Source organism: Rhipicephalus microplus, chromosome 6 (genome assembly GCF_043290135.1).
Source record: "Rhipicephalus microplus isolate Deutch F79 chromosome 6, USDA_Rmic, whole genome shotgun sequence".
Classification (NCBI taxonomy): Eukaryota; Metazoa; Arthropoda; class Arachnida; order Ixodida; family Ixodidae; genus Rhipicephalus; species Rhipicephalus microplus.
In genome coordinates this window covers 196,551,380-196,576,774 of record NC_134705.1, presented here as the reverse complement: position 1 = coordinate 196,576,774, position 25,395 = coordinate 196,551,380, and the positions used below count along the sequence as shown (strand labels likewise).

The 25,395-nt window shown below is 46.8% G+C and overlaps 1 protein-coding gene across 1 annotated transcript in view; it reads left to right on the top strand.

Moving 5' to 3' along the window:
* The first annotated feature begins 9,051 nt into the window (after positions 1-9,051).
* Positions 9,052-25,395, top strand: part of LOC119166845 (A-type potassium channel modulatory protein KCNIP1) — a 242,545-nt gene continuing 226,201 nt past the window's right edge. The window contains exon 1 of the mRNA XM_075867463.1: positions 9,052-9,550. Within this exon, the coding sequence (XP_075723578.1) occupies positions 9,406-9,550 (145 nt within the window). The 5' untranslated portion in view covers positions 9,052-9,405. The remainder of the gene's footprint in view (positions 9,551-25,395) is intronic.

The following is a 25,395-nucleotide window of genomic DNA, read 5'->3' as shown; positions in this document are numbered from 1 at the left end:
AAGTTTCGAGCTGGTTGGCGTTCTTCACGTCGCGTGACTTTGCCATTCGTTGCAGTAGTATCCATTCCTTTACACTTGCGGCGAAACAATGCACAAAGGACGCCCGACTTCCTCTGTGTAGGCACGTTTCACTTTCGTGTTACAGCGATTTCTAGAAAGTGGGATCAGCCACATTTTTCTTTCTCGCGAGGCTCGAAGCTCGATGTGTAGCATAAAAAGCTGAACGAAAAATTGACGGCAGATCCACGAGGGGAATGATGATGAGATTGGGCGAAGCTCCTGAAAGTAATACCGTGAAATTTTCTTCCTTTAATTTGCCCGATAAAAAACACCTGGCGTGTTTCGTTAAGCAGCTGGCGTCTTCTTTTTGTTTTGCTTTAGAAACATCTGGCGTCTTTTCGTTTTGCTTTTAGAACATCTGGTGTCTTTTGTTGGTTTATTTCATCAATCAACGGCGTTTTGAACAAAAATATTTTTATTGTTTAATCACGCACAGGAGAAACCTCACCAGGCACTACCTTGGAGGTAAACAATGGGTGCTACTGGGAATGAGAGACAGCAAAAGTCGGCTTTTAACACTTCTACTTCTACTAACGTTTCCTACTGGAACATGCCAATGGCTGCTAATGGGGAATGAGAGACAGGAACATTCGGCTTTTAGTTAACGCGCACGCCGCGAACTTTTTATTGTTTAACAAAGCACAGGAGAAATCTCCCACCGGCACCACCTTGCAGGTCAAAATAAGACTACGACTACGAGAAACGAACGGGTGCCGCATTAAGGAGCTTCGCCCCTAATATTGAAGGACAGTTCACAACCACATTGAAGGACAGCCACAACCACATGCTTGTTTTGTTAAAAGAACTGTGCTGTGTTGCGGTTTCGTCATCTTTTCTGCCGGTATAGTTTGTTTAGAATATCAGGAGGAGACATGAGATAACTATTTCGTTAATAAAGGGCCCAAACCTTGTAAATGCATTTTCGTGCAAGCCATATTGCAGAAGTTTGAGCGGGAAGATAGATCATCAATCTCGTAGAGCCATTTAAAATCAATTCTCAAATGTTACAACGAGTATAATATATAACGAAGCAACTTATGGTCTGCATGCTACCTTGTAGATATAATGTTAAATTCAAGGATTACCTAGTTTGCCACAGCGCTGTATGTTTGTGTCAACCATTGTGGAGGTCTAGTGGCTATATTGGTTAACTGCTGACTCGTAGGTTGCAGGATCAAATCTCTGCCACGTATGCCGCATTTTAGATGGAGGCGAGAATGCTAGAAACCTGTGTCATCAGTTTACGTGCACGTTGAAGAGCCCCTGGTAGTCAAAATTGCCGGAGCCCTCCACTGCGGCGTCACTCGTAATCATACAGCAAAAACCTAGTAACTTTTATACTGCATTATACTATAATACGACAGCTCTTATCAATTCGCACTTTTAAAATGAAGAGAGAAAGCGAGTATAAGAAATGGTGTTAATCCATTACCAGCACAAACTTGCGGACTCCTGAACCAAGAAACGTTTCACCCTTTCCTCGCTAACTTCATTCTATCGTTAAATATTCACACAACCTCGTTCGCGCTGATGTGCCTTTCGCGGTGCTCCGTAAATAATATATGTTGGTGTTGGTTCGGTTAGCAGTTATCCGGCATCGTGGTGTGCACGTATACAAGGCTCAGATCGTGTTCGCCTTTCCGTATCTTGTTTTTGCGATTGCTTGTTTGCGGAAGAAGAGGCGATTGGGTGATGCACATACTCGCTTCCGAATCTCTTATTGCTTCCCCGTTGCGGCACTGCGACATGCATGCTGTGAACATGTTCAGTTATCTTGGTGACCACACTCTTCTTTCGAGCTTTAGAAGGGCCACTGCAAATGAATTTTGGAGCTCTGTATAGGCATAGCCTTTACTGAATATACAAACAGCGCAACCTAAAAGTGGTTGCAGCGTAACTATACGGAAACAATAAGCAAGAATTGAAAGGAGCGCTTACTTTCAACAAACATTGATTGTTGAAGGTATGCGTGCTCTTTGATATCTTTGTTTATTGTTTCCGTATAGTTACACTGTAACTACTTTTAGGTTGTGCTGTTCGTATATTCAGTTATGTCTTACCAATTTACCCCAGTTTCCACGCTTAAAAAGGCAACGCCTTGTTTCAGACGTTCCACGTACGTATCTGCCTGCACTGGAAATTTTGTACATGGATTACGAATGAGTGGGTTAAGACAGGCTTGCGTAAGCAAACACTTCTGATGCAGAAACTGAAGCCACCCACACCACTAGCCCGATGGCAAGTTGATGATTACGTGTTTGAAGTTACAGATGTTTTCTGACATCCTCATTGTGGTTGATTAGCAGGCGTTATTTGGCGAGAGTTGAAGGTATGATGTTGAAGGTAACAACACAGGTGATTATTAACGGAAATCTTGGAGTTCCTGCATTAATAGTCGTGCTCACGCAATAATATTGAACGTATGTTTATAGGAGTTGTAGCGCAAGCTTGAAAGTGCTGAAGCAAAGTCGTAATAGAAGGCATGGGCCAAACAGCCGTTCTTCTTCAATCTATTTAACGTAGTTAGATGGGTCACCCATGCCCCCGCCGTGGTGGTCTAGTGGCTAAAGTACTCGGCTGCTGACCCGCGGGCAACGTTGTCCGCAGGTCGCGGGATCAAATCCCGGCAGCGGCAGCTGCATTTTAGACGGAGGCGAAAATGCTGTAGGCCCTTGTGCTCAGATTTGGGTCACGTTAAAGGATCTCAAGTGGTCGAAATTGCAGGAGTCCTCCACTACGGCATCTCTCATAATCATACGGTGGTTTTGGAACGTTGAACCCCACATATCATCACGGTAAGTCACCTGTGCGTGTAAGGTGCATCTTAGAGCTAACACCTACAGGCATGAGCACAATGCCGTCTAACAACTTCAAGTAAATTAGGACACATTCTACACTGTGCGTCCGTCGGCACACGTTTGCTTAGATAAGGCCGGCTAATACACAAACTCCACGATTTCATTAAACCTGCCCTTGCACGAAGTATTTTCGTGTAAGCGCTACAAGTGAGAAATTTGAATATCATAAATAACGCGAGTTAAGTACGTTTTGGATGCTGTACGTAAAATATCACAATAAGTTCGGTGTACACAAGAAAAGTGAACACTGTGTACATCTATTTGCATAGGACTCAAGGCAATGAAAACACAGTCAGGTATGTTATTAGGACAATTTAAAATAGTGTGCCTGTGTGTCCCTCATACAACGCACGCACACACAGCACGAACAGTTCAGGGGACCAGTTTCCATAGTATGTCACAGGGTGTTCATCCATTCCCAACGTAGCTCGGAGATATGCTGATATTCGTGTGGCCTGACGTTCAGATGCAGGCAAACAGTCCTAAATGTTATGCTATTTCATTTGACTTGTGTTCTTGCAGCATGCGCCATTCGGGATCCCTTCTGTAGTCTCTGTTTCTCTTGTCCGAGTGTTTAACGCTGTCTTGTTTACCTTGTTGCAGGTCCACATACTGAAGAGGAGTCCCGGAGTCATCGCACGTTGGATGCAAATTCCGGACCTGCAAGCATCCAACGACATACACACAGGAGGCGGCAAGCGAGGCCTAACGTCGACTGTCGCTAGAAAAACACGTCATCTGCTCCGGTGAGCTTTAGGAACCGAATGAACAGAGCAAATACAAGAGTCCATACACGTCGTTCCCTGAAAAGCAAAGTTAGGCATGCCTCCAACGCACCCTCATCCGCGGAGTGGCGACGCCACCTTCTGGCGTAGGTAAACGACATCGTCAGTGAAGCCGGCGCCCTCCATCGGCACGCTGTCGCTGTCATCGAGAGAGGACGTCGTTCGTGCGTGCGTGGTGCGGAACACGTCGTTGTTTGCACAACACAGGCACACGTCATTCCCAGGAGCATACGGTTTCGGAGCAGTGTTTGTGTGAGAGAGTGGGTGAGAGTGTGCGCATACCTAACAGGCGAGCAAAGGAGTCGAGCAAACTCCCGGGATTTCCAGAGACCAGATTATTCGGCGAGGCGAACCTACTGTTAAGGTCACTTCTCCTGCTGCTTTTATAGGTTCTTGGACATTCTTTCTGCTTCGGCGGGAACCGGCGGAATGTTCGAAGTGGGTAGCTTCGGCAACGACTGGAGTGTCGCGGGAGCGCCCGAGAGAGGGCGCGCCGTTCGCTTGCCGTCATAGCCGACGACAGCAGTGACGCTTATTCGCTTCTTGTGAGCGTTCGTTCAAAGCCCCCCCCCCCTTTTTTTTTCCATCTTCGCTCGGTGCCCAGAACTCTCCTTTGCGCATGACACACACCAGATTTACCGCCTGCCTACGACAACTTCAACGCCATAAGTATCATTTCTCTTCTTGTCTTCTACGCCAACAGCTTATGTCTCAAGAAGAGGCTCCGCCCCTATGACTGTTCTGTTTTAGAACGTGCTCGGATTCATTTGCGTTGCCTCGTAACCAAGACACAGGCGCAGATACAAAAAAAAGAACACGTTGTGTGTTCCTCCACGAGTCATTTTACAGACGGCTTTGTCTGTCCTTTACAGGAAACCCGTTTGGGACACGTCTGTTATCGTCGTCACCGAGGTATAGACGTCCTTCATATACGTGGATTCTGTGAATTGACGTGCCATATTTTACGGGAGGCTCATCTGTTTGCTTCGTTACGAAACGTTACGGCTGACGCAGAAGAGACTTAAGTGCGGACATTGCTCTATACAACGCGAATTGAGCTCCTCTCCAATGATCTTCCCCCACTTGGCTCTCATAACGTACTCAGCGTTGCGTTGGAGCGTTCCGTACTAATCTGTGTCAAGTTCTAAGCAAGTCGCTTAAGAAATCCTTTAATTAACTCCAATTTGACAGACTTAAACGAAAATCATCACCGTGAAGTGTCTTTACTGTTTCACGAGGGCTAACGATAAATTATTGTGAAGAGAGAAAAAAGAGACAGCACTTTCTCGGAAGCTGTCTTATTTTATTCATTCGACTGACTAGTTTTCACCTCGGAGTTGCTCAAGTTATTAGCATGACCTAGTTTCAGAAAAATAGGGCATGGAAAAACGTCTACCTTAGCTGACTGTTCTTAAAGATACGCTGTCGTAAGAGAACGTTTCTTCAAGGAATACAAATTATCTTGAAGTTTACATTAGCCAAACAGGCAGTTTTGCGAACTCAGAAAGAAGTTCAATAATGGCTCGTTGTACGTAATTTCCAATCCAACGTTTCGGACGCTACACAACGAAGTCGTGGGAGGAGCACATAGGTCAGTGAAAATATTTTAGGAGCCTTTTTTTCCCCATTACTGGACAATTATTTTCGGAACGACGTTATTCGTTTCCGGCAAAACCTCTCGTCTCGGCAAACTCCGCAGTTGCTCGACAGATTGTACTGTTTTTTTCGTTTCGTTGCTTCATTTCGTCTTCGTCGCCAAAAGTTGCGATCTGCGCGACCGCAGTTCCAAATCCGTCGTCGAGAGACTTCTTCAAGGTCGCGATAATCTTGAGCAAAGAGGTTTTGAAAGCTTCGGGCTGGAGAGTGAACTAACTCTTGTTAGCAGCTCTCAGTGAAGTCCGAGGCGATCGTGGAGAAACGCCAACCGGAAAGTGCCAAGGGCTGCCGTGAAAGTTTGATGCACTTCACGTGCCGATTATTGCGCCTGCGTCTTTTCCCGGTGAGAGCGTAGTGAAGAAGTATAAAGACAAAGTAGGCCGTATCAACTTCTGCTTGCACATTGACATTCGTTTCTTATCCTTCCTCTTCTTTCGGAAGACTAAGACTTGTGTTTCCCTCTCCGCTTGCGTTCTGTGCCTCCGAGTTTGACATTGTCTTTTTGGCAGCTACTTGGCATCTTTTATGAAAAAGGCAATTAAATTGGCAGGAGCACCGCCCCTAGTTTGACAAACTACATAGCGCAGTGTAATTTTTACGGCCATTCAATAATTTCTACACAACCTGAAATCCATTACATTTTGCAACGATGCCCGCATAGCGTTGGCAGGGTATCAAATTTTCACCGCAACCCAGGCTTCACTTTTCGTTTTTTCTTTTATAAAGAGAGCCACCGCGTGAGACGCCGCTAGTTATGAGAATCCGTGATTGACAAGTGTCAAAAAAAAGCTAGCCAGTGAAGAAGGACAAGGGAAAGACGTTTACTCAATTGGCTAGCAAGGTCTCGCAAGTTTTAGGGAAGTTCGGTTGGGTTTTTGCTTTCTATGACAGCCTGTTGAAATCTGCCAGGTTTACAAGAACACTAGAACACACTTATTCAAGTAATCTTTTTTGCGCCTCTAGCTCGATAGTCGACGTGAAACTCCACTGCACTACTAACAAAATAACAGATTAATCTTGGTTTTGAAATTTTTAGTTCCCTTTTTTCGTTCTATCTAACAATCCACTTCTTTTAGTCGACAATAGGCGCAGCCTACCGTGTCCCGCAACAAAGGAGATCATTGTGTGCCAAAGAAACAACGCTCTCAAAGAGAAAAGAACGATCCAGAAACGTTAAGTTGGAGAACGCAGCGCAAGTCGTTGTTTTCGGCTTGTCTCGGGGCTTGTGTCGGCTATAAGCCAAGCGGACGGCAATGGCGTGACAAACGACGTGACGCCCCCCTATCGGCCGTAGGCAGCCATCCACAGGATTCGGCGGCAACCGGCAGTCAAAACGGGAGGGGGACGTTATTCTCCACTCTGCAGATGTCACGGAGACGATTCTTTCTTCTTTGCTATTGTCCTCGTCGTCGAGCCGAGACAGATTTCTTTCGGGAGCAGAAAACGATTACACGCCAGGGGGCGTTCTGGTCGCAATCTGGTCGCAATCTGGTCACCGTCGCGATGCCACTAACGCCGATTTGAGGGCGTGGAAGTGATCAGCATAAAAAAAGAGAGGCAGCTGCTCGGTGTGTCGGAATTCTGACCCGCCAACGATGACCCGACCATGTGTTGCAGCCCGGTGGTATCTCGATCAATCGAGCTGGCAGACGTCGCTGTATAAACTAAATGTCAGTTGAAGCTGTTGACTTTGGTGACGTGTCGGAAGTGGGAACGTCCCGCACGTTTCAGACGCGTCTGCTTATTCGCATCGTTACCTATCTTCGCCTGAAGCACCTTCGCACTCTGTCCGTTTCTGATTTTTCTCTCTTGACCGGTGGCGTGTTTCCTCGATATATCGCCAAGACGGACAGCAAGACTCGAAAGGTGACGCTGTTTTTAAACCTCATCTCATACCCTGACCCCTGCAAGCCCGAGTTTTGGGTATTCCAGTGCTAGAAAGACCACAACCACCCCTGCACTGCAACTGACTGTTGTCCATACGTAATCGTCGTATCCTACGTCCCTTGCAACTCGACCTACTCACTGCAATTATACTGTTTCCAACTTGGCTTCCATTTCGGTGGACCGCCATCTACTATACCGAGCTAGCCTTCCTTACCTGTTCTTTTCATATCCAAATGCTCTGACACCGTGTTGAGCCCAACGCCAGCATTCAATCTGGGAACTTATTTTCCTCGACATTCAAGTTTTGTTCAGGCCTATTGCGGGCTGGTGAAGCGATGCTCATGCTCTGCACGTAATATAAACGAAGGTTCTTCCTGCCAACGACGAAGGAACGTGCCAATATGATGGCTCGTCGATAAGCTGCGTCAAATCTTTGCAGAAAAAGAACACTTGGCTTATTCCGAACTTTCATTTGGGCTTGCTGTTCTGAATTCGATGCGCACATGTCTCATTTCACTGAACAACTGATAAAAAGAGAGAGAAAGAGAAAGGGGCAAGAACCATGACGAAAACATAAATATTTGCAGTGTCTCATTTCTTGCTTATTGCGAACAGGTGTGGGACTGAGTATGCAGTTGGGTGGCTCACTGTAGCGCCTGATTAATCCTGAAAGCCATCGTCAAGTCTTCACTGCGACGACGCCATTTTATCGATCATCTAAGACGCGTTGTCAGCCGTCCGAGTGGTGAAAAAAAATCATTTCTACGCATTAAAAGTGTTGATAAGTGATCTGACACCTAGTTTGGAGTTCTAGATTCGCGCAACTGTGTGAATCGCAGTCGACACGGCACCTGGAACAAGCGAGTGTGGAACGTCGTCATCTCGGAGTCAAAGAGCGACGTCTACGCCAGAAGCCCATGAAACGTGTTTGTTTCCTCCTGTGAGTGGTGCCCGAGTGCGATGTGAGTGCGTGGTGAAATAATTCAAGGTTCCTCGGAGGTATTTGTGGAGTGCCGAGTGGTGTGCGTTGTGGTAGAGGTGGTGACGAAAAAAAAAACCGGCTGGTAGACCAACCGCTTCAATTGCTCAGGTCTGAAGCCGTAAGCATAGTTGTACTCTTCTGCCGTATAGATCAAACTCTAAAAAAAGAGGTGCGATCTTGAGGATAGCATGTGAACCACTTCACAACAGAGTTAATTAGGAGAGCTCAGGTAAGAAATACAACAATGTAACTATGTTGTGTAAGAAAGCTGGTGATTAGCAGTGAAGCAGTACGACGGTAAAAAGACAGGCGGAGACAATTCTACAAGCTTGAACAAAGGCGATCACAATATTCTAAGATCCCAGCATAGATAACAGACGCTGCCATAAGCGTGTCGAGTGACACCTCTTCGACGAAACCTGCGCCGTCCTGAACCACAGGCTTCGCACTGAACTCAAGTCAAAGCTGAATGCATGGTCGACGTCGTACTTTGGTAAAAAGGCAGAACAAGTTAAGCTTTTTCAACAATCTCGAATAGAGATCTGTAGAGCCAGTTACCAAATAAACGCACTTTCTGGGCCAGGTGGGAGCACCCACAAAGTGGGGCAGGCCTCGTCAACGGACGACATATTTTTAATAGAAAGGTCCAGAAAAGGCCCATGCCAGCTAAACTCCAGTGGTACAGATAGGTCCGGGAAAGGCGAAATCAATTAGTGAAGCTTTCGTCAGCAGAGCAGTCGCAAGAATTTCCTGGAACGTGTCGAGTATTAGTGCCGAATAAACCCAGGAAAGGCAGACTACAGTGAGAACATTCATGAGAGAACCGGTGTGTGTGGTTCAAAGTCGGATAAGACTGGATAGGTCGAGGCAAGGCGTGGGGTCGTACTGTGGGTGCAGTTAATCTCGTGGTCGACAGGTATCCCGAAGTATACTTGAGTCGGGCAGGTCCAGTTGTAACGCTTAGTTGAGGTGCGACAGCTGAGGCGTAACAGCGTGTGACGCTTAGGTTGAGGCGAGACAGTGACTGGAAGGTCCTCCACGCGTGATCCGGTCGGCAGACGAGCACACAGCCTCCGGTAGGCGGCGGCGGCTTCGCCGAGACGGCAGGTCAGGCGCTGTCGGACCAGGAACGACCCCGGAGGGAGGACGTGGGCGCGAATCCCTCGGGGCGTGGCCAATGTCCGACGACGACGAAGAGGAAGAGAGCGTCGCCGGAGATCTGGGGCCAGCCTACCTGACCATGGGCGTGACGGCGTCCGTGCTCAGGGCCTACCACCGGATCGCCAGGATGCTGCGCAAGGCGTGGACGGACATGCGCTTTGGTGAGTGGTTGCCTCTGCATGGTGAATACTATCCATGTTTTGAGTTTGCCTATTTACCGCGTAGGGCTACACAGCAGGTGGTTGTGACAAAGGAAAAAAAAAGAAAGATCAACCAAACAGCTTGACAAGCCGCATCTTTATGAGTCGACGATAATAAACAAGGCGGCGAAAATAGACTACATCTCGAGGCAATGTGAATGAACACTCTAAATGCTATTGATTGGTAGCAGTGTTATTCATAATCTCCCAGAGAGTCCGCCTACCGGCCTTAGGTCTCCCACACGTGATGTGCAGTGGAACAAGAATAATATAGATATAGAAATAATACTATAAACATAATTATCAAATTCTATAAGAGATTAAATTATTAGAGACCATGCTTGCATTTTCATAAGTACTATTGCAATTATGTATTGTGTACGCTGAGCGATATTGTAATGCCTTCTTTAAAAGCATCGCTAGCACGTACGTGGCCGCGGGATATATCAGTGTTCAAAGTGTTCAAGTAGAATTTCGGTTTGAGCTAGATGGTGGAGATTCATATTTCGAGAAAACTTTACGGCGCTGACCTTAACATGGGCACACAGTAACCCTCGCCCGTCCTGTTCATTGCGTTCCATTGTGCCTACGTGTTTGTTTCCGCCTTAACGTTTTCTGGAAGTGTGAATACTGTCTTATGCTTTCACAGAGGGCGTTGCTCGTGTTTTACGTGTACCCAGTACGGTTTGATGTTATGCGTGTGAATTGTGCGTCCCGCATGGTACGTGTAAAGATTAACGTGTTCAACGAATACGATGTTTTATATGATGATAGTTTGGGATCGAAACCGCTCTATTCTGTGCGGTACTTCTGGAAAGCAGATGCCGCATCGACATCGCGTCATCTTGGGTATTCTCCTCCAAGTGAATACTCCGTGCCTTTTGTTACGTCACAAACGCGCAGCTGCTCCAGCGTATGCGCGTGCTAACAAGAGCTTGAGTACCTCTAAACCGAAGGTATGAAGAAATAAAGGCGAAAGTTGCACAACATGCAAAGTTTTTCAGCCTCCATACACCGCGAAAAGGCACGACGATGTCCTACATTATTTGCTACGTTGTTTACTATTAATGAGGGTTCGAAGTGTAGGCTCTAAAGTTTTGTGTGGTTGTGCTTCATATAAGAAACAAAGATTAAGAATACATGACTTAACCCGTTATGGGTACAATATTAGCAGTATATCCTGCTTGAAATCGCTAAACGACTTGATGCCTAAACGACGTTCTTTTCAACAGAACGAAAGAATGAAGCCGCTTCGGCGGCCAAGTCACCTTTTATGGATGAATTCGTAGCCGATGTGACGATTTACCTGGTTCCATGGTTATATCTTTTTTTACTGCTTTTCTTGCGTTAGATTCGTGACCATGTAGACCATGTCAATAATACAGACTGCCTTCGTATACGATCCACCGACACATAACGCCTAAAGGCCATAGTGCGCTGTACAAACAGGTATTTCTTCATCACATCTCCCGTAACGGAACCAATATATAAGTGACATGGTTCTGTAGTTCCGTGCTGTAGCTACTTAAAATGCCTTTACGGAGCTCGGCATTAGAGCTTCCGTGAACAGCTGTCGACGAGAACTGTTCCTCGTGACTGAACTTTGCACACTATCTTCGGTTTTTGTCTTTGTAGCTGGGTGATCTCCCAAGATTCCTAATTTTTTGGAAGAGCCGAATAAAAGTCATATCATCGCGGAATAAGTAGAATCAGCCTGTTTAGTATTCGAGTGATGTTTCTGTGTGCACCGTAATAAGGATTCACATATATTCGCATGCTGACCGGCTCAGGCTCAACTTCGCGGCTCGTTGCTGTATAGCTTTCACCGTGCACATAAAAGCTTCCTTTCTCAGATCTCCGGCCACAAAAACACTCGGAGCTGTGCGTGCAATTCTGAAGAATTAAGGCTGAACTTGGTGATTTCCCGAAAGGGGAAGAAAATAAACAGCCGAGGGTAGCGACAAGCTGAGGGAGAGGACCAGACCCAAGGACAAATCGAGTTACTCAGAAACACGAGTCTCATTAGCCACAAATATCTTCCGACCTGGCCTAGCTATTCCGGTGTTACTGCACAGCGCAAGGAAGTGGGGGTAGGGGGGGGGTGCTCGTTGGAGCTGTTTCTGAGTGGGCCACGTAATTAGCAAGAAAGTAAATTAAATTTGGAGCAGCGCTAATGGGACCTGCATGGGTCGGTGGCAGATGGTGATGCCACCGCTTTTCTGCGGCCTTTCGAAGACGACGTGTACGCAAACGCGCAGTCAAACGCTCTTAACGTGAGTCAATTAGTTCGACCTGTCGAAAGCAAGGAACTTCCTGCCATTTGGGGCCCACGCCAGTTCTCTCTTTCTCTTCCTTGGTGTTTCCTTTCCGGACTTTTTTCCCTACGACCTTTCCCTACGTCCTCGTTTTTATCCCAAAAACACTCCTGTTCTTTTCATCCTTCCGCATCTATCATTAATTCGCTTCCTTTCGGGCTTAATTCCTTTCTACCCCCCCCCCCCCCTTCTTCTCCTGTGCGCAATTCACTCATTCTGACCTCGCTTCCCCAGTTAGTTTGAAAATCACCGTTACATCCTTATTTCCCGACTAATCCTTTCGCACTTCCGTCTCTACGTCCGGCCTTGCGTGCCTTCGGTAGAAGTGTTGTACCGCTTGGTTCTATCACTCTGGTTACCCAGCTACTTCCTGTTCGTTGAATTCAACCCTTGCTGCGATACCGCTTCCCCGCTTCCCTGGTTCCCTTTTGCCTTTTCTGATTCTACCCGTTTTATTTACTTTCTTTCGGAATGTGCGCCTTCCTTTCATTCGTTTTGTATACGATTTCTTGTTTCTACTTTTTTGCATCATTTCATTGCAACTTACTTCCAGCTCCACCATTTCTTCTTTCTTTGCTCGTTTCTACAAATACAGCCTTTTCAGTTATAAGCAGTTTTATTTTTCCTCTTGTGAACTCTAGGTTATGTCCCTTATTGTGTCCTCTTCTTGTTTGGGCGTTTGTTTTCGTCACTTGCCGCTCGTTAACCTGTTTCTTTCCTTAATCTCTGTATTCGATTTTTTCCTCTTCTTGATCCCTATTTTCTGCTTTCATTCTGTGTAAAAGAACGGTGTTCCAGCATAGACACGAAAAATATTTGTAACAAGTTGCCTCATCGTCTGTCGTTGACAGGATTATATTAGGTTACAGATTAAGAAAAAAAAAGACAGCGTCGCTCCACATCATCTCAATGCCTGTCTGAGAACGCTTATTTATGTATGTGACGTCAAGCACGTCTCGCGTTGTTTCAGGGAGTCACCTGTTCAATACAGACACATCTTTGTGTCACTGGCTTTAGGTTGGGAACGTGAATGTATAGTGGCGAATTTCGTCGAGGAGTCTGACACCGCTGCTAAGCCAAATAAAATCTTTTATGAAGTAACGACGAAGCTTAAATTCTTAATGCGCGTGATATTGACATTAGCCGCGAAGACGTTCATACGAATCAAGCGGAACTCGGCTAGCACGTTTATTAAAGAAAAAAAAAATGGCAGCATATCCACGGGGTGAATGATGAAGAGTGTGGCGAAGCATCCGTCCGTTCATTCGTTCTTGCTTCCATCCGTCCCAGCGTACGTCTGTGTGACCGTCCGTGCTTCCATCCGCCCGTCCGTGCGTGCGTCTGTTCGTGCGTCTGCACGTCCATCCATGCGTCCATCCCTCCATTCGTCCATGCATCCGCCCCTGCGTCCAACCATGCGTCCGTCCATGCATCGGTCTGTGTGTCCGCTCGTCCATCTAGTCAACATTCCAAGTACGACTAGCACGTCTTCGCAGGTGGGAAGGCGCGTCGCAATTCTGGGGGCGGAACTTATATTTGTTCTTAGGTGTCAACCTTATGTGGAAATTATTACGAATGAGTGAATCTGTACTCACAGTAAAATGGTGCTTGTGGCTGTCGCCTTACTAGGGCATGACGAGCTGTTAGCAGCGCTTGACTATATCGGCGTAGCGTTTTCCCCACACGTCAAGCCAACTTAACATGGCAAGTATATCTGGTCATATCGTGCGTCTTTGTGTGGCTAGTTCTCTTTAGTAAGCCTTGAATTTAAGGCAAAGTTTACGGAATGTTAATTCAGTTATACTCGTATCTATGTGTTCTTTCATCAGGGATAACTATCTTTTAATTTATAATTAACGTAGTCATTAGACTAACAGATAAAAACCACTTGATTTCTAAGTGGATACCACCAAAAAGAGCATGATTCCGAGATCTTTGGGGGGCAAAAGCTGGCTTAAGCATTGCGGAAGCTTCGACTCCAACCTCTTCGGCTGTAACTGAGCGTAGTCTACACTGAATTGATGAACTAAGGAGAAGACAAATTAAAGTAACCTCGCAGCGGTGGTGCCAAGCCTGACGAAAGTTCGAAGCTGAGTAGCCTTTTAGGGGTGAAGCACATTAAAAGGGCCCTGCAACACTTTTTGGGCATGGTCAGAAAACGCTGTCGATCGGCTGTAGAGGCTACCTAGAACACGCGAGCGCAGCATGTATGATAGCGCAGCATGTGGCTTGGAATTCACAATAAATGATCAAAGTCAGTTATATATTGCTTTTTTATCTCTCGACAAATGACAAAAGAAGCTAAAAAATCACTCGTAGAAGGCCATCTATCAGCCATTGGCTGATTCGAACGTGGCGCCCTTGGCGGTTACAGGGATCGCCGCGAGACGCCGCCACTTGTCCACGCGTGCGCACGCAATCACTGAAAACGCAGCGTTTTCGAAGGAAAAAAAAAAGAAGCTCTCAAGGTACGAGGTGCGCCTGACGTATTTTCTTTGCCCCTGCAATCCCTCCCTTCTTAGCTTCCAGCGCTTTTATCGGGACAAGAGAAGAAAGAATGCAATTACAGTGCATGATAAATCTTTGCAACTCCGCTTGTACAGGACGGATTCTTAAAATTTTTGTGGTGTTGAAATTGTGAGGCGATAAGCTATTTTAGTGAACCGATTTCATGGTTGCTTAAAAAAGGTGATTAAGGGCCTCTTCAAAACCACACAATGATCTTCTGTCCATGAACTGCCTTCGGCGTCTACAGCAGAAGTATAAACCTAAACATCTGGGAACAATAAAAAGGTAATCAAAAGCATGTTAATCAAAACAATTAAAATAAAAGGCCACAACACCGCAAACACAACTACATTTAAGCACCCATCTGTCAAAGCGTATGGCAGAACGCAAAGTTAACAAACACATAATAAAAGACTTTCAACCAGAACAAAATAGAAGGTCATGATTCATAATAAGAGGCACACTGCTTCACCCCATCATCAGCAGTCACTTCGTTAATTTGCATAATTTATTGTCTCTCTACACGGGACCATAGAGTTTACTAATATTAACTAGAGGGGACTCGGTCGCTGCGATCGTTCCACGACCATGGGAATGATGGGTAGTACACGCATTTGCCTAGTCTTCGTACTTGCGGGTGGCGAATTGTACTTGCGACTTTGTTTAATGCTGTGTTTCGGGTCTGTTTTAAAAGAAGATTCAGCCCTTTTGAACTTCGTGACCCGATTTGGAAAGGTAAGTCTAAAATAATAAGGTGGTGAAGCGCAACCGCTGAACACTACCTGATTTTTGTATCGTGAAAAAACAGCTCCAAGCCACATGAACCCACACGGAGCCAAAAGCAGGCCAGAAGTAGGAAAATTAGACAAATGTGTGTACTGTGTGTGTTCAGAAAAAGTGATGAACGATTTAGAGTACTACCCATCATTCCCATGCTCGCTGAAGCGCCGTGCTTTGAAGCTCGCACAGACACTAGCGCCAGAGTTCCCTCTATTGTATATTAGGACACTCTATGCACGGGACAGGTTTGAGCTCTCCCATAGTAGAGTGACTAGTACTCTCGATCATTACGCACTTTTTCTAAACACACAGTCTTCTTTTTATTTCCTCCCGACATTTTTTTATTTTTATTTTTTTTCTTTAACAATTTTTTTCAATTCACTCCTATTTTTCTTACTATTTTTTTCATTTTGTTCTTCCTATTTCTATTTACCGCTTGATTTCACCATGTTCCTTTTTTTAATTTTTAATGCGCGGTTTTTTCTTGCGTTTCACCAATCAACGACAGCATAACACATCCCTGACCACGAAAGTGTTTTGCACTTATTATCATCACCACGGTGTGCAGCCTCGCTTCATTCCCGCCTCCAGTTATTTTAACGCGACATGTCGTTCGCTGCAGGGAGTATTCCCCTGTTTCGCGGAGATCTCCTTGTTTGGCACGACAAACACGAGCTATGAGTGCGTAGCTGGCTCTTCATTAGTTTTTTTTTCTTTTGCGTGTACACTACTTGCATGCGAGCGTATGAATAACTTTTTAATTATTTCAACCCTTTGCGTACGTCCTGGTCGCTCCTGAAGCGTTGCAGGAGTGTTGAGCGCGATGTTTCAGAGATCTGTTGAAATAAATCGTGAACGCGAAGATATGACGATGCTGTTATTGAAGAGGGGCACGCCCAGCCGTGGCTTACTCACCTGTGTTGGTGTAGTAGATCTGCGGCAGCAGTCTCTTTCATCTCTTGGGAAGTAAAAACAGCGTAAAAATATAGACAATCAGAGGAAGAGACAATATCGCCTCTTCCTCTGTCCTTGTCTATATTCTTGCGCTGTTTTTATTTCCCAAGCGTGAACCACCAACTAGCCCAACTTTCGCTATTGTTACTGCATATATGATTTGGGTATAAGCCGGTGGGTAGCGGGAAACAGGCAGATTAGAGAAGAGGACGTTCGGCTAGCGAGATAGGCCTCCGGTGCTCGACCCCTTCAAGTCTACCAGTACGTCACAGCGTAATAAATACATTACTAAACGTAACACTATTATTGCTCTTTCATCTCGCTTGAAATACTACTCACTCTGGACATAACAGATAACGGGACACACACGTGAGGACAGAGTAGATCATTGGTCGTGACGGTGGCCTAGTTGCTTTGGAATAATGAAATATTGTGACGTGTATCCCACGTCTCATTTACCCAGATATGTGGAAGACAGATGAGAACAGTGGTTCTAGAGCCACTTTGCAACATATACTGTGGGAATGCCCAAGCAAAACAACCAATTATGGGTACGCAGCTTCCAGCGATCGCCTCTGTGTGCTAGGAGACTTCGAGAACAGAGCTCTGTTGCACAGAGTTTGAGCTACCCAGTGGTTCAAGGACTCAAGAACTCCTAGCCGTCACCTAGACGGGACATTTTGTACGCCCCATACACTTGCAGGTGCCTTCGATACAGTTATTTCACCAACTGACTTGGGCACACGGATCACCCGACGGAATACGAACAGTGAATCTTTGCCCCCCCCCCCTTATTCCCGTCCCCACCTTAATGATAATCCAGGGAGCAGAATGCGCAGCAGTTCGCACACTTCTAGCCGTGATTAGCGGCACGTATTATACTTCGCGGAGGGTTACATTCCACGTTGTTCTTTCTGCAATGCCACTCGGCTGATGGTGCAGCGAAACCGACCCTCATAATGGGTGCGCATCTGTTTCCTTGATCGTGAAGCAAAAAAGAAGAAAAAAAGAGGGAAAGCATTCTTCACAATCGTTTCCAACTATACCGCTAGCGATTCATGCATAAAAGAAAACTGCATCTCACCAACAGTTTACCCATCTCGCCTTTTTCACTCTCGCGGCAGCGTGCAACGATAGAGACGCCATGTTTTATGCAAATATGAACGCGACCGGAGTAGCGGCACACCGAACATTCAACATTCTCACAATCACTGTTGTTTTTTTTTTTCAATTGTACTTCCTTTTTTTTAAACATGCGGCTGTCGACTCGCCCTCGACATGCTCTAAGTACCCGCACTTCTTACCTGCTCCTCTCGGCGAAGTGCCCTTGTTTCAACGCCTCTCGTCAGCAGTTAGGAGCGGCGCCTCGGAAGATTGCCCTCGTATTCCATTTTGTCTGCCAGACTGCGGAATTCCAGACGTTATTCCGATTTCCATTATTTCCCCCTTTCCCTGTCCTTACGGCTTGCTTACATTCCTTCCATTCGTTCCCTATTCGTTCTCCGCGAAGCTGGTTTCCTTTTCCCCTTTTCTGGATTTATTCTGTTCCCTATGGCCCCTAGCAACCTTGCTCCTTCCGCTAGGCGTCAGCAGAATTGCTTTACCCCGACTGCGAAGCCGCAGACACGGGACCACACTGCTAGTGGTCTGTGCACTCTCTCCTGATTCCTTTCTTCACCCTGCTCTTTCCCTCAATCCCCCCCCCTCCCATCTGCTAGATGGAGCGGGCGTGAATAATGTATGCCGCGAAGACCTAGACTTCCATAGCTTCCTCGTCAGCACTTCCCTCCGTTGCGCTTCGCCGCCTCGCGTTGTGTGAGAGTGTGTGTGTTCCTCTAGCGTTGTGTATGCGTGCATGTGTGTATATGTGCGTGCGTGCGTGCGTTCTGTAGCTCGCTGCGGCCCGCACAGGCTGCTTCGAGAAACTCGTCTCGCGGCGTTATTACAAGCGTGAATCCGGCGTGTCGCTTAAGCCGCGAGTTGGAACGAGAATCGGCGCATACCCTTCGTGCAGGACGAAGTCGCAGAAGCATCCCTTCTTCGCGCTCCAGCAACGTTGCTAGCCTTCAAGCGTGGCGGTGGAAATCCCGCTTGGAAGACGGCGCGCATGATATCGCGTAGGCAAGTCACTCTACTTGCCCTAAGCAGTTTTGTTCGGGAAGTGATGTGCACATCTACGGTGTAATGTGGTCTTGTCAAACCGCGTATGGGCTTCATTGCAGTACGTATGCAGTTGTGTAGGTGCCTTGTTCGATTACACTTGAGCTGACCTAATTAGGTCAGCTCAAGTGTAATCTTTTCTTTCTACTAAATTTAGGAGTGGGGAGGGGTCTCACGCAATAAGCGCTTATAAGAACCACCTGAGAATGCCTGAAGGGCCTCGTATGACATCAGCTGTGGAATTCACACTTTTAACTAATAAATTACAGTATCAGCAAGGGAATGTAACATTTAAAAATTGGAGAAATGCTGTGCTAATAGTACAATAACACAAATAGACGCACAAAACAAATGAGAATATTACATATCAACACTCATTTATACAGCGAACAATAGCATTAGCGCAACAATAAGCATAAGTGTGCAATGAATGATGCATTAGTGGCCGTGTAACTAGTCTATATTAACAAGTGGTAGATTGAAAGCAACTGGCTCATACTCATTCATGTATTAATGTTGTTGTTTCGGAACATGGCATCTGAGATCCGCTTCAGCACCTCGATGAAGCGCAAAGTTAATCCTATCAACACACCCGGAAAAACCTGGAAACACGAACGCCGACGAGCGAGGACCACTACGAGACACGCAAATCAATTACTAACAGTCGCCTCTAATTTAAATCATTATTATATTTGCAGCCTACACATTAACACAGTAGAAAATATACCTGTCAAACGTGCTCACTTTGTGGCCATACAAATTAAGGTTATTCCTGTTTTTTGTCTTCCTGAAGCCTATATGCTAGCCTCAGGACAAATGATTATAAATAAAAAAAATGGAAGGCGAGACAGAGCGAAGCAATGTACAACAGGGAGAAACCATCGAACCGGTGGTCCAATCAACAAGCTAAAAATCACGAAACGTACTTTCGAAAAAGAATTCCTCACGAGTGCTTCCGAATGGCGTTTAGTGCAAATCTATATGAGGTTACTCTAAAAAAAATATAGACAGAGCCGGAAGTCGATAAAAAGTGAGAACGAACGAACGAAAAAAAAATGAAAGAAAGAAAGAATGAAACAAGAAAAGAAAGAAGCCCGTGCGTTGTCTCGACGGTAGGGGTATGACAAAAGTGGGGAAAAAAAATGCCGATCTTGTCAGGACGCTCAGTGATCCGCCGCCGTATGCCTGGTGTGGCAACTGTCGATTCACCGACACGGCATATCACCGTCTAAGCTTCAGTACCGTCTTGTCTATCTATTGGGTGCTAATTTACGACGTAATGAGCTTTATGAGTACAGTAAAATTTTTTTCAAAGGTAGGGGTTCCACCAGTGTGTTGGTATGTGCGTCTGTATATATATATATATATATATATATATATATATATATATATATATATATATATATGCCCCGCCGCGGTGGTCTAGTGGCTAAGGTACTCGGCTGCTGACCCGCAGGTCGCGGGTTCAAATCCCGGCTGCGGCGGCTGCATTTCCGATGGAGGCGGAAATGTTGTAGGCCCGTGTGCTCAGATTTGGGTGCACGTTAAAGAACCCCAGGTGGTCTAAATTTCCGGAGCCCTCCACTACGGCGTCTCTCATAATCATATAGTGGTTTTGGGACGTTAAACCCAACAAATCATATATATATATATATATATATATATATATATATATATATATATATATATATATATATGATTTAAAAAAGAAATTCTGTGGGTCAGGTGCAAATATAATTAGGAATAAAGGAGCACACTTACGAAAATAAAAGTTGATAGTTGCTTACTCTACGTTTCAACCGTGGCACGGCCTTCGTTAATCCTGACGAAGGCCGTGCCATGGCCGAAACGTAGAGTAAACAACTATCAAATTTTCGTAAGTGTGCTCCTTTATTCCTAATTATATATATATATATATATATATATATATATATATATATATATATATATATATATATATATTGTAGCGATGCTGACGCCGACAGGTTAAAAAACAAGCGTCTTTATTAGGGCGAACTTGTGCCCACGATTCTAACAACTATGGTCGTCAAGTTCGAGTAGCCGAGTGGCACAGATCCGAATATCTTCCTCTTCCTCGTTGTTGCAACGAACGAACGTGTGGCGCATGCCAGCCGAGCCGTGTCTTGCTGGTGCTGGCGCCACGATGATTGTGGCGGGCTACTTGAATGTGGCGAACCTGTCGCAGCATTGCCCCCCTCCTCAGACGCATCGTCCCGATGCTTAAGACAATGAAAAGATACACGCGCACTCTCACTCGTTCTTCGACGTTCTGTCATGAAAGGGCTTCATGCGGACTACGTGGACCAGTTCCGTGGGATTTCGGCGTCTTGAACTCACGTGTCCAGCGGATCTAACTTCATAAGTGACGTTGCTGATACGGTTGAGTACTTCATAAGGGCCGAAGTATCGGCAAAGAAGCTTTTCAGAGAGTCCGCGGCGGCGCACTGGTATCCATATCCACACTTTGTCACCGGGATGATAAAGTGTGTCACTGCGTCGCTTGTTGTAGCGACTAGAATCGACGTGCTGTTGGTGGCGTATTCGGTATCTTGCCATTTGCCGTGCTTCTTCGGCTCTTTGCAAGAAGTCATCTAAGTCAGGTGGATAGCTGCTTTCGTCCTGTAGTGGTAACATGGCATCAAGCGGGGTGGTCACTCTTCGGCCGAATACTAGTTCGAAAGGGGCAACGTGGGTTGTTTCTTGAACGGCTGTATTATATGCGAATGTTACGTAGGGTAATATTTCATCCCACTGTTTATGTTCAACATCAACATACATTGATAGCATGTCGGTCAGAGTTCTGTTGAGGCGTTCGGTTAAGCGATTTGACTGAGGGTGATACGCCGTTGTTCTTCTGTGATCGGTATTTGTCATGCGCATCAGGCATTGCATTAGGTCTGCAGTAAATGCGGTGCCCCGATCCGTAATAACGACGATGGGCGCACCATGCCTGAGCACTATGTTGTTCACAAAGAACTTGGCGACTTCGGCAGCTGTCGCACTGTATAGAGAGTCAGTTTCAGCATAACGGGTGAGATAGTCTGTGGCTACGACTATCCATTTCTTGCCTGCACACGATGTCGGCAAAGGTCCTAGGAAGTCCATGCCGACTTGTTGGAATGGGGCATCTGGAGGGTCTATTGGCTGGAGAAGGCCGGCTGGTTTTACGGGTGGAGTTTTGCGCCGTTGACATTGACGACAAGTTTTCACGTAGCGCTGCACTGATGCGAGCAACTTAGGCCAATAGTATTTCAGGCGAATCCTGGCGAAAGTTCGGCTCACACCCATGTGTCCAGATGTTGGCTCGTCGTGGCATGCGTGCAGAATTTCCTCTCGCATGGCTGTGGGCACGACTAGTAAAAACGTTTCACCATTAGGTTCGAAGTTCCTCCTGTACAGGACACTTCCTCGAAGGCAGAACGCGGAGAGCCCTCTGGAGAATATGCGAGGGACTTGAACGTCGAGACCCTGCAGGTGTTGTATGAGTGCCAGCAAATCCGGGTCATCTCGTTGTAGTTGAGCAATTTTGGATGTGTCGACAACGCCTAGAAACGGGAAGTCTTCCTCTTCAGGTACACTTGGATCGACGGGAGAGCGTGACAGGCAGTCGGCATCGCTGTGTTTCCTTCCAGATTTGTACACGACCGTAATATCATACTCCTGCAGCCTAAGGCTCCATCTTGCTAGTCGACCTGACGGGTCCTTGAGATTTGCCAGCCAGCATAGAGCATGGTGGTCACTGACAGCTCTGAATGGTCTACCATAAAGGTAGGGTCGAAACTTGTTTATGGCCCAGATGACTGCGAGGCACTCTTTTTCAGTTGCAGAGTAGTTTGCCTCAGCTTTTGATAGTTTGCGGCTGGCATAGGCTAACACTTTCTCTTGACCATTTTGTCACTGGACAAGGATGGCGCCGAGGCCGACATTGCTGGCATCGGTATGGACTTCAGTGTCGGCTGTCTCATCAAAATGGGCAAGTATTGGTGAACCTTGTAGTCGTTTCCTTAATTCGTCAAAAGCTTTCTGTTGTTCGCTTTCCCACGTGAAGGGCACGTCGTCTTTTGTCAGTTTTGTAAGAGGTTCCGCAATCTGTGAGAAGTTTTACACAAATCGCCTATAATAGGCACATAAACCCAAAAATCGACGCACTGACTTTTTGTCTCTGGGTGTAGGGAACCTCTGAACAGCGGCTGTCTTTTCGGGATCGGGACGAACACCATCGGAACTAATGACATGTCCAAGGAATCGCAGCTCTTCGAAGCCGAAGTGGCATTTTTCGGGTTTGATTGTCAATTTCGCTGACCGGATGGCTTCCAATACTGTGCGTAGTCGCTCTAGATGTTTGTCGAACGTTGCAGAGAATACCACTACGTCATCCAAATACACTAGGCATGACTGCCATTTCAATCCGGCGAGGACAGTGTCCATCATTCGCTGGAACGTCGCTGGTGCGGAACAGAGGCCGAATGGAAGCGCTTTGAATTCGTAGAGGCCATCTGGTGTTACGAATGCCGTTTTTTCACGGTCCCGCTCGTCGACCTCTATTTGCCAATATCCGCTTTTCAGATCTAAGGAGGAGAAAAACTTCGCGGATCGCAACCGATCTAGTGTATCGTCGATACGTGGCAAGGGGTAGACATCTCGTTTAGTTACACTGTTCAGTTTTCTGTAGTCGACGCAGAATCTAAGTGTGTTGTCTTTCTTCTTAACGAGCACTACGGGAGACGCCCAAGGACTATTCGAAGGCTGGATGACATCATCAGAAAGCATCTCCTCCACTTGCTTCTTGATAATTTCTCGTTCTTTCTGTGACACCCTATATGGATGCTGGCATATAGGCCTCGTGTCGTCTTGCGTTATAATTCTGTGTTTCGTGATTGACGTGCGCTGGACCTTCGAGGTACTTGAAAAGCAATCAGAGAATTCTTTTACCAAGGCGTAAATCTGTTTCTTCTGACTGTCCGGAAGGCTCTGATTGACAGTCACGGATGTGTCGGTGTTGCAGGCCACTGGTCGAGTGGTTGATGTCGTTAAGCTGCATAGTTCAGTCGCCATACAGAAGTCGTGTAAATAGGCGATAGCCGTGCCTTGAGCGATGTGTTGAAGCTCATTGGAGAAATTTGTGAGTAGGACATCTGCACGGCCATTCGTCAAGTGAACAAGACCCCTGGCTACGCAGACACCTTTGTTCAAAAACAGTCCTACATTTGTATCCGCTATGCCTTCGCGGTTGTACAATGCATCATTTTCTACGAGCACCATTATACTGCAGCGTGGCGGCACAGTTACGTCATCATGAACAACGCGTAGAGCAGTTAGGCGTCGTTCCTCAGATTCCTCCACAGGTATAGCTCGTTCAGTCGAAAACGACACGCTGGACCTACGCAGGTTAATTACGGCGCCATTAGCTCGCAAAAAATCCATTCCTATAATGAGTTCTCTTGAACATTCTGGCAGCACAATGAAATCGGCCACGTAAATAAAGCCCCGTATTTCAAGTCTTGCAGTGCATCTGCCAAGGGGCGTAATAATGTGACCGCCTGCCGTGCGTATCTGCGATCCACTCCACTGTGTCACAACTTTGTTTAGCTTTTTCACCATCTTGTGACTTATCACTGAATAATCAGCACCGGTGTCGACTAAGGCATTCAGCTCCCATCCTTCCATTCTCAACCGCAAATCTGAAGTAACGTTTTCGTTGCTGCACCCATCTACCGGAAATACACCGTCATCACCTTCAAACCAAATTGGAGGATCTTCGTAACTGACGTTATCAGCGGCCTCACCTCCACAGGTCGCTTGCTTCAGTTTTCCGGGTGTGGACTGGGAGAGCGATGACCAGGCTGCCTTGAAGGTGTACGAGGGCTGGATGACCGGTAGCGCATAGGCGATGGTGACCGTGACCGGTGTTGGCGTAGAGTTGGCGAGTTCTGGCGCGTCGACAAGTACTCCTCAATCTCCGCTGGTCGTTCGCCGTTTCGGGGGCACGGTGCATATGACGGGAAGCCTCTTAATCCAGCCTGTCGGTAAGGACAGAACCTGTACAGATGACCCGCTTCCCCACAATGAAAACACAGAGGCCTGCGCTCGTGATCACGCCAGACGTCACTTTTCCTGGGCCTACGCTCCACATAGTGATGTGTGCTACGTGCTCCTGGGGGCAGATAGGTAGCTGTCGGTTCCCGTGGACGAGGTGCACTGCGTGCCGCAGGTGGGAGAGGAGTCGTCGCCATCGCAACTGCTGCATTGCTGTGTACGGTGGGTTGTCTGACAACCTCAGAGTATGTTCGGATAGGTCGAACCGGCTGCAGCTCACGCTCTGGCTCTCGTATCACCTGCCTCAGTTCGTCACGAACAACGTCCGTAACAGATAGTGCAGCTGAAGTCTGGGGCATATGCAGTCTGCTCAGTTCTTCTCTGATAACTGATCGAATTAGCTCTCGCAGGGCTTCAACGTCGTTTCGCACGCCTCCGGGGAATACCTGTGCCGACGCGCAGTTAAGATTCCGGTTGTACTGCCGAGCCCGCTGTTCCAGTGTTTTTTCGATGGCCGTCGCTTCCGAGTAAAACTCAGCAACCGGCTCGGAGGGTTGCGGACGAGAACGGCGAACAGCTCTTGCTTCACTCCGCGCATTAGATGGCGCACCTTCTTATCCTCAGCCATGTTGTAATCCGCACGCTTGAACAGGCGGACCATGTCCTCAATGTACATAGCAGCACTCTCGTTCGTTAGCTGGTTCCTCGATTGAAGAGCTGCCTCCGCCTTTTCTTTCCGGTCTATGTTCGCGAACGTAGCCACCGCTTGTCGTCGAAATGCCTCCCAGGTAGACAACGAGGTTTCATGGTTCTCAAACCATGTCTTCGCGAAGTCTTCCAGGGCGAAGTATACGCGACGGAGCTTCTCTCTTTCGTCCCATCCATTCAAGCTCGCTACTCTCTCGAACAGGTCCAACCAATCTTCAACATCCTCGTACGAGTCGCCGTGGAAAACTGGCGGCTGGTGCGGTTGGCTAATGAACACTTGTGCCGGTGTTACCTGGCTAGTCATAGTGGTGGCATCCATCGTTT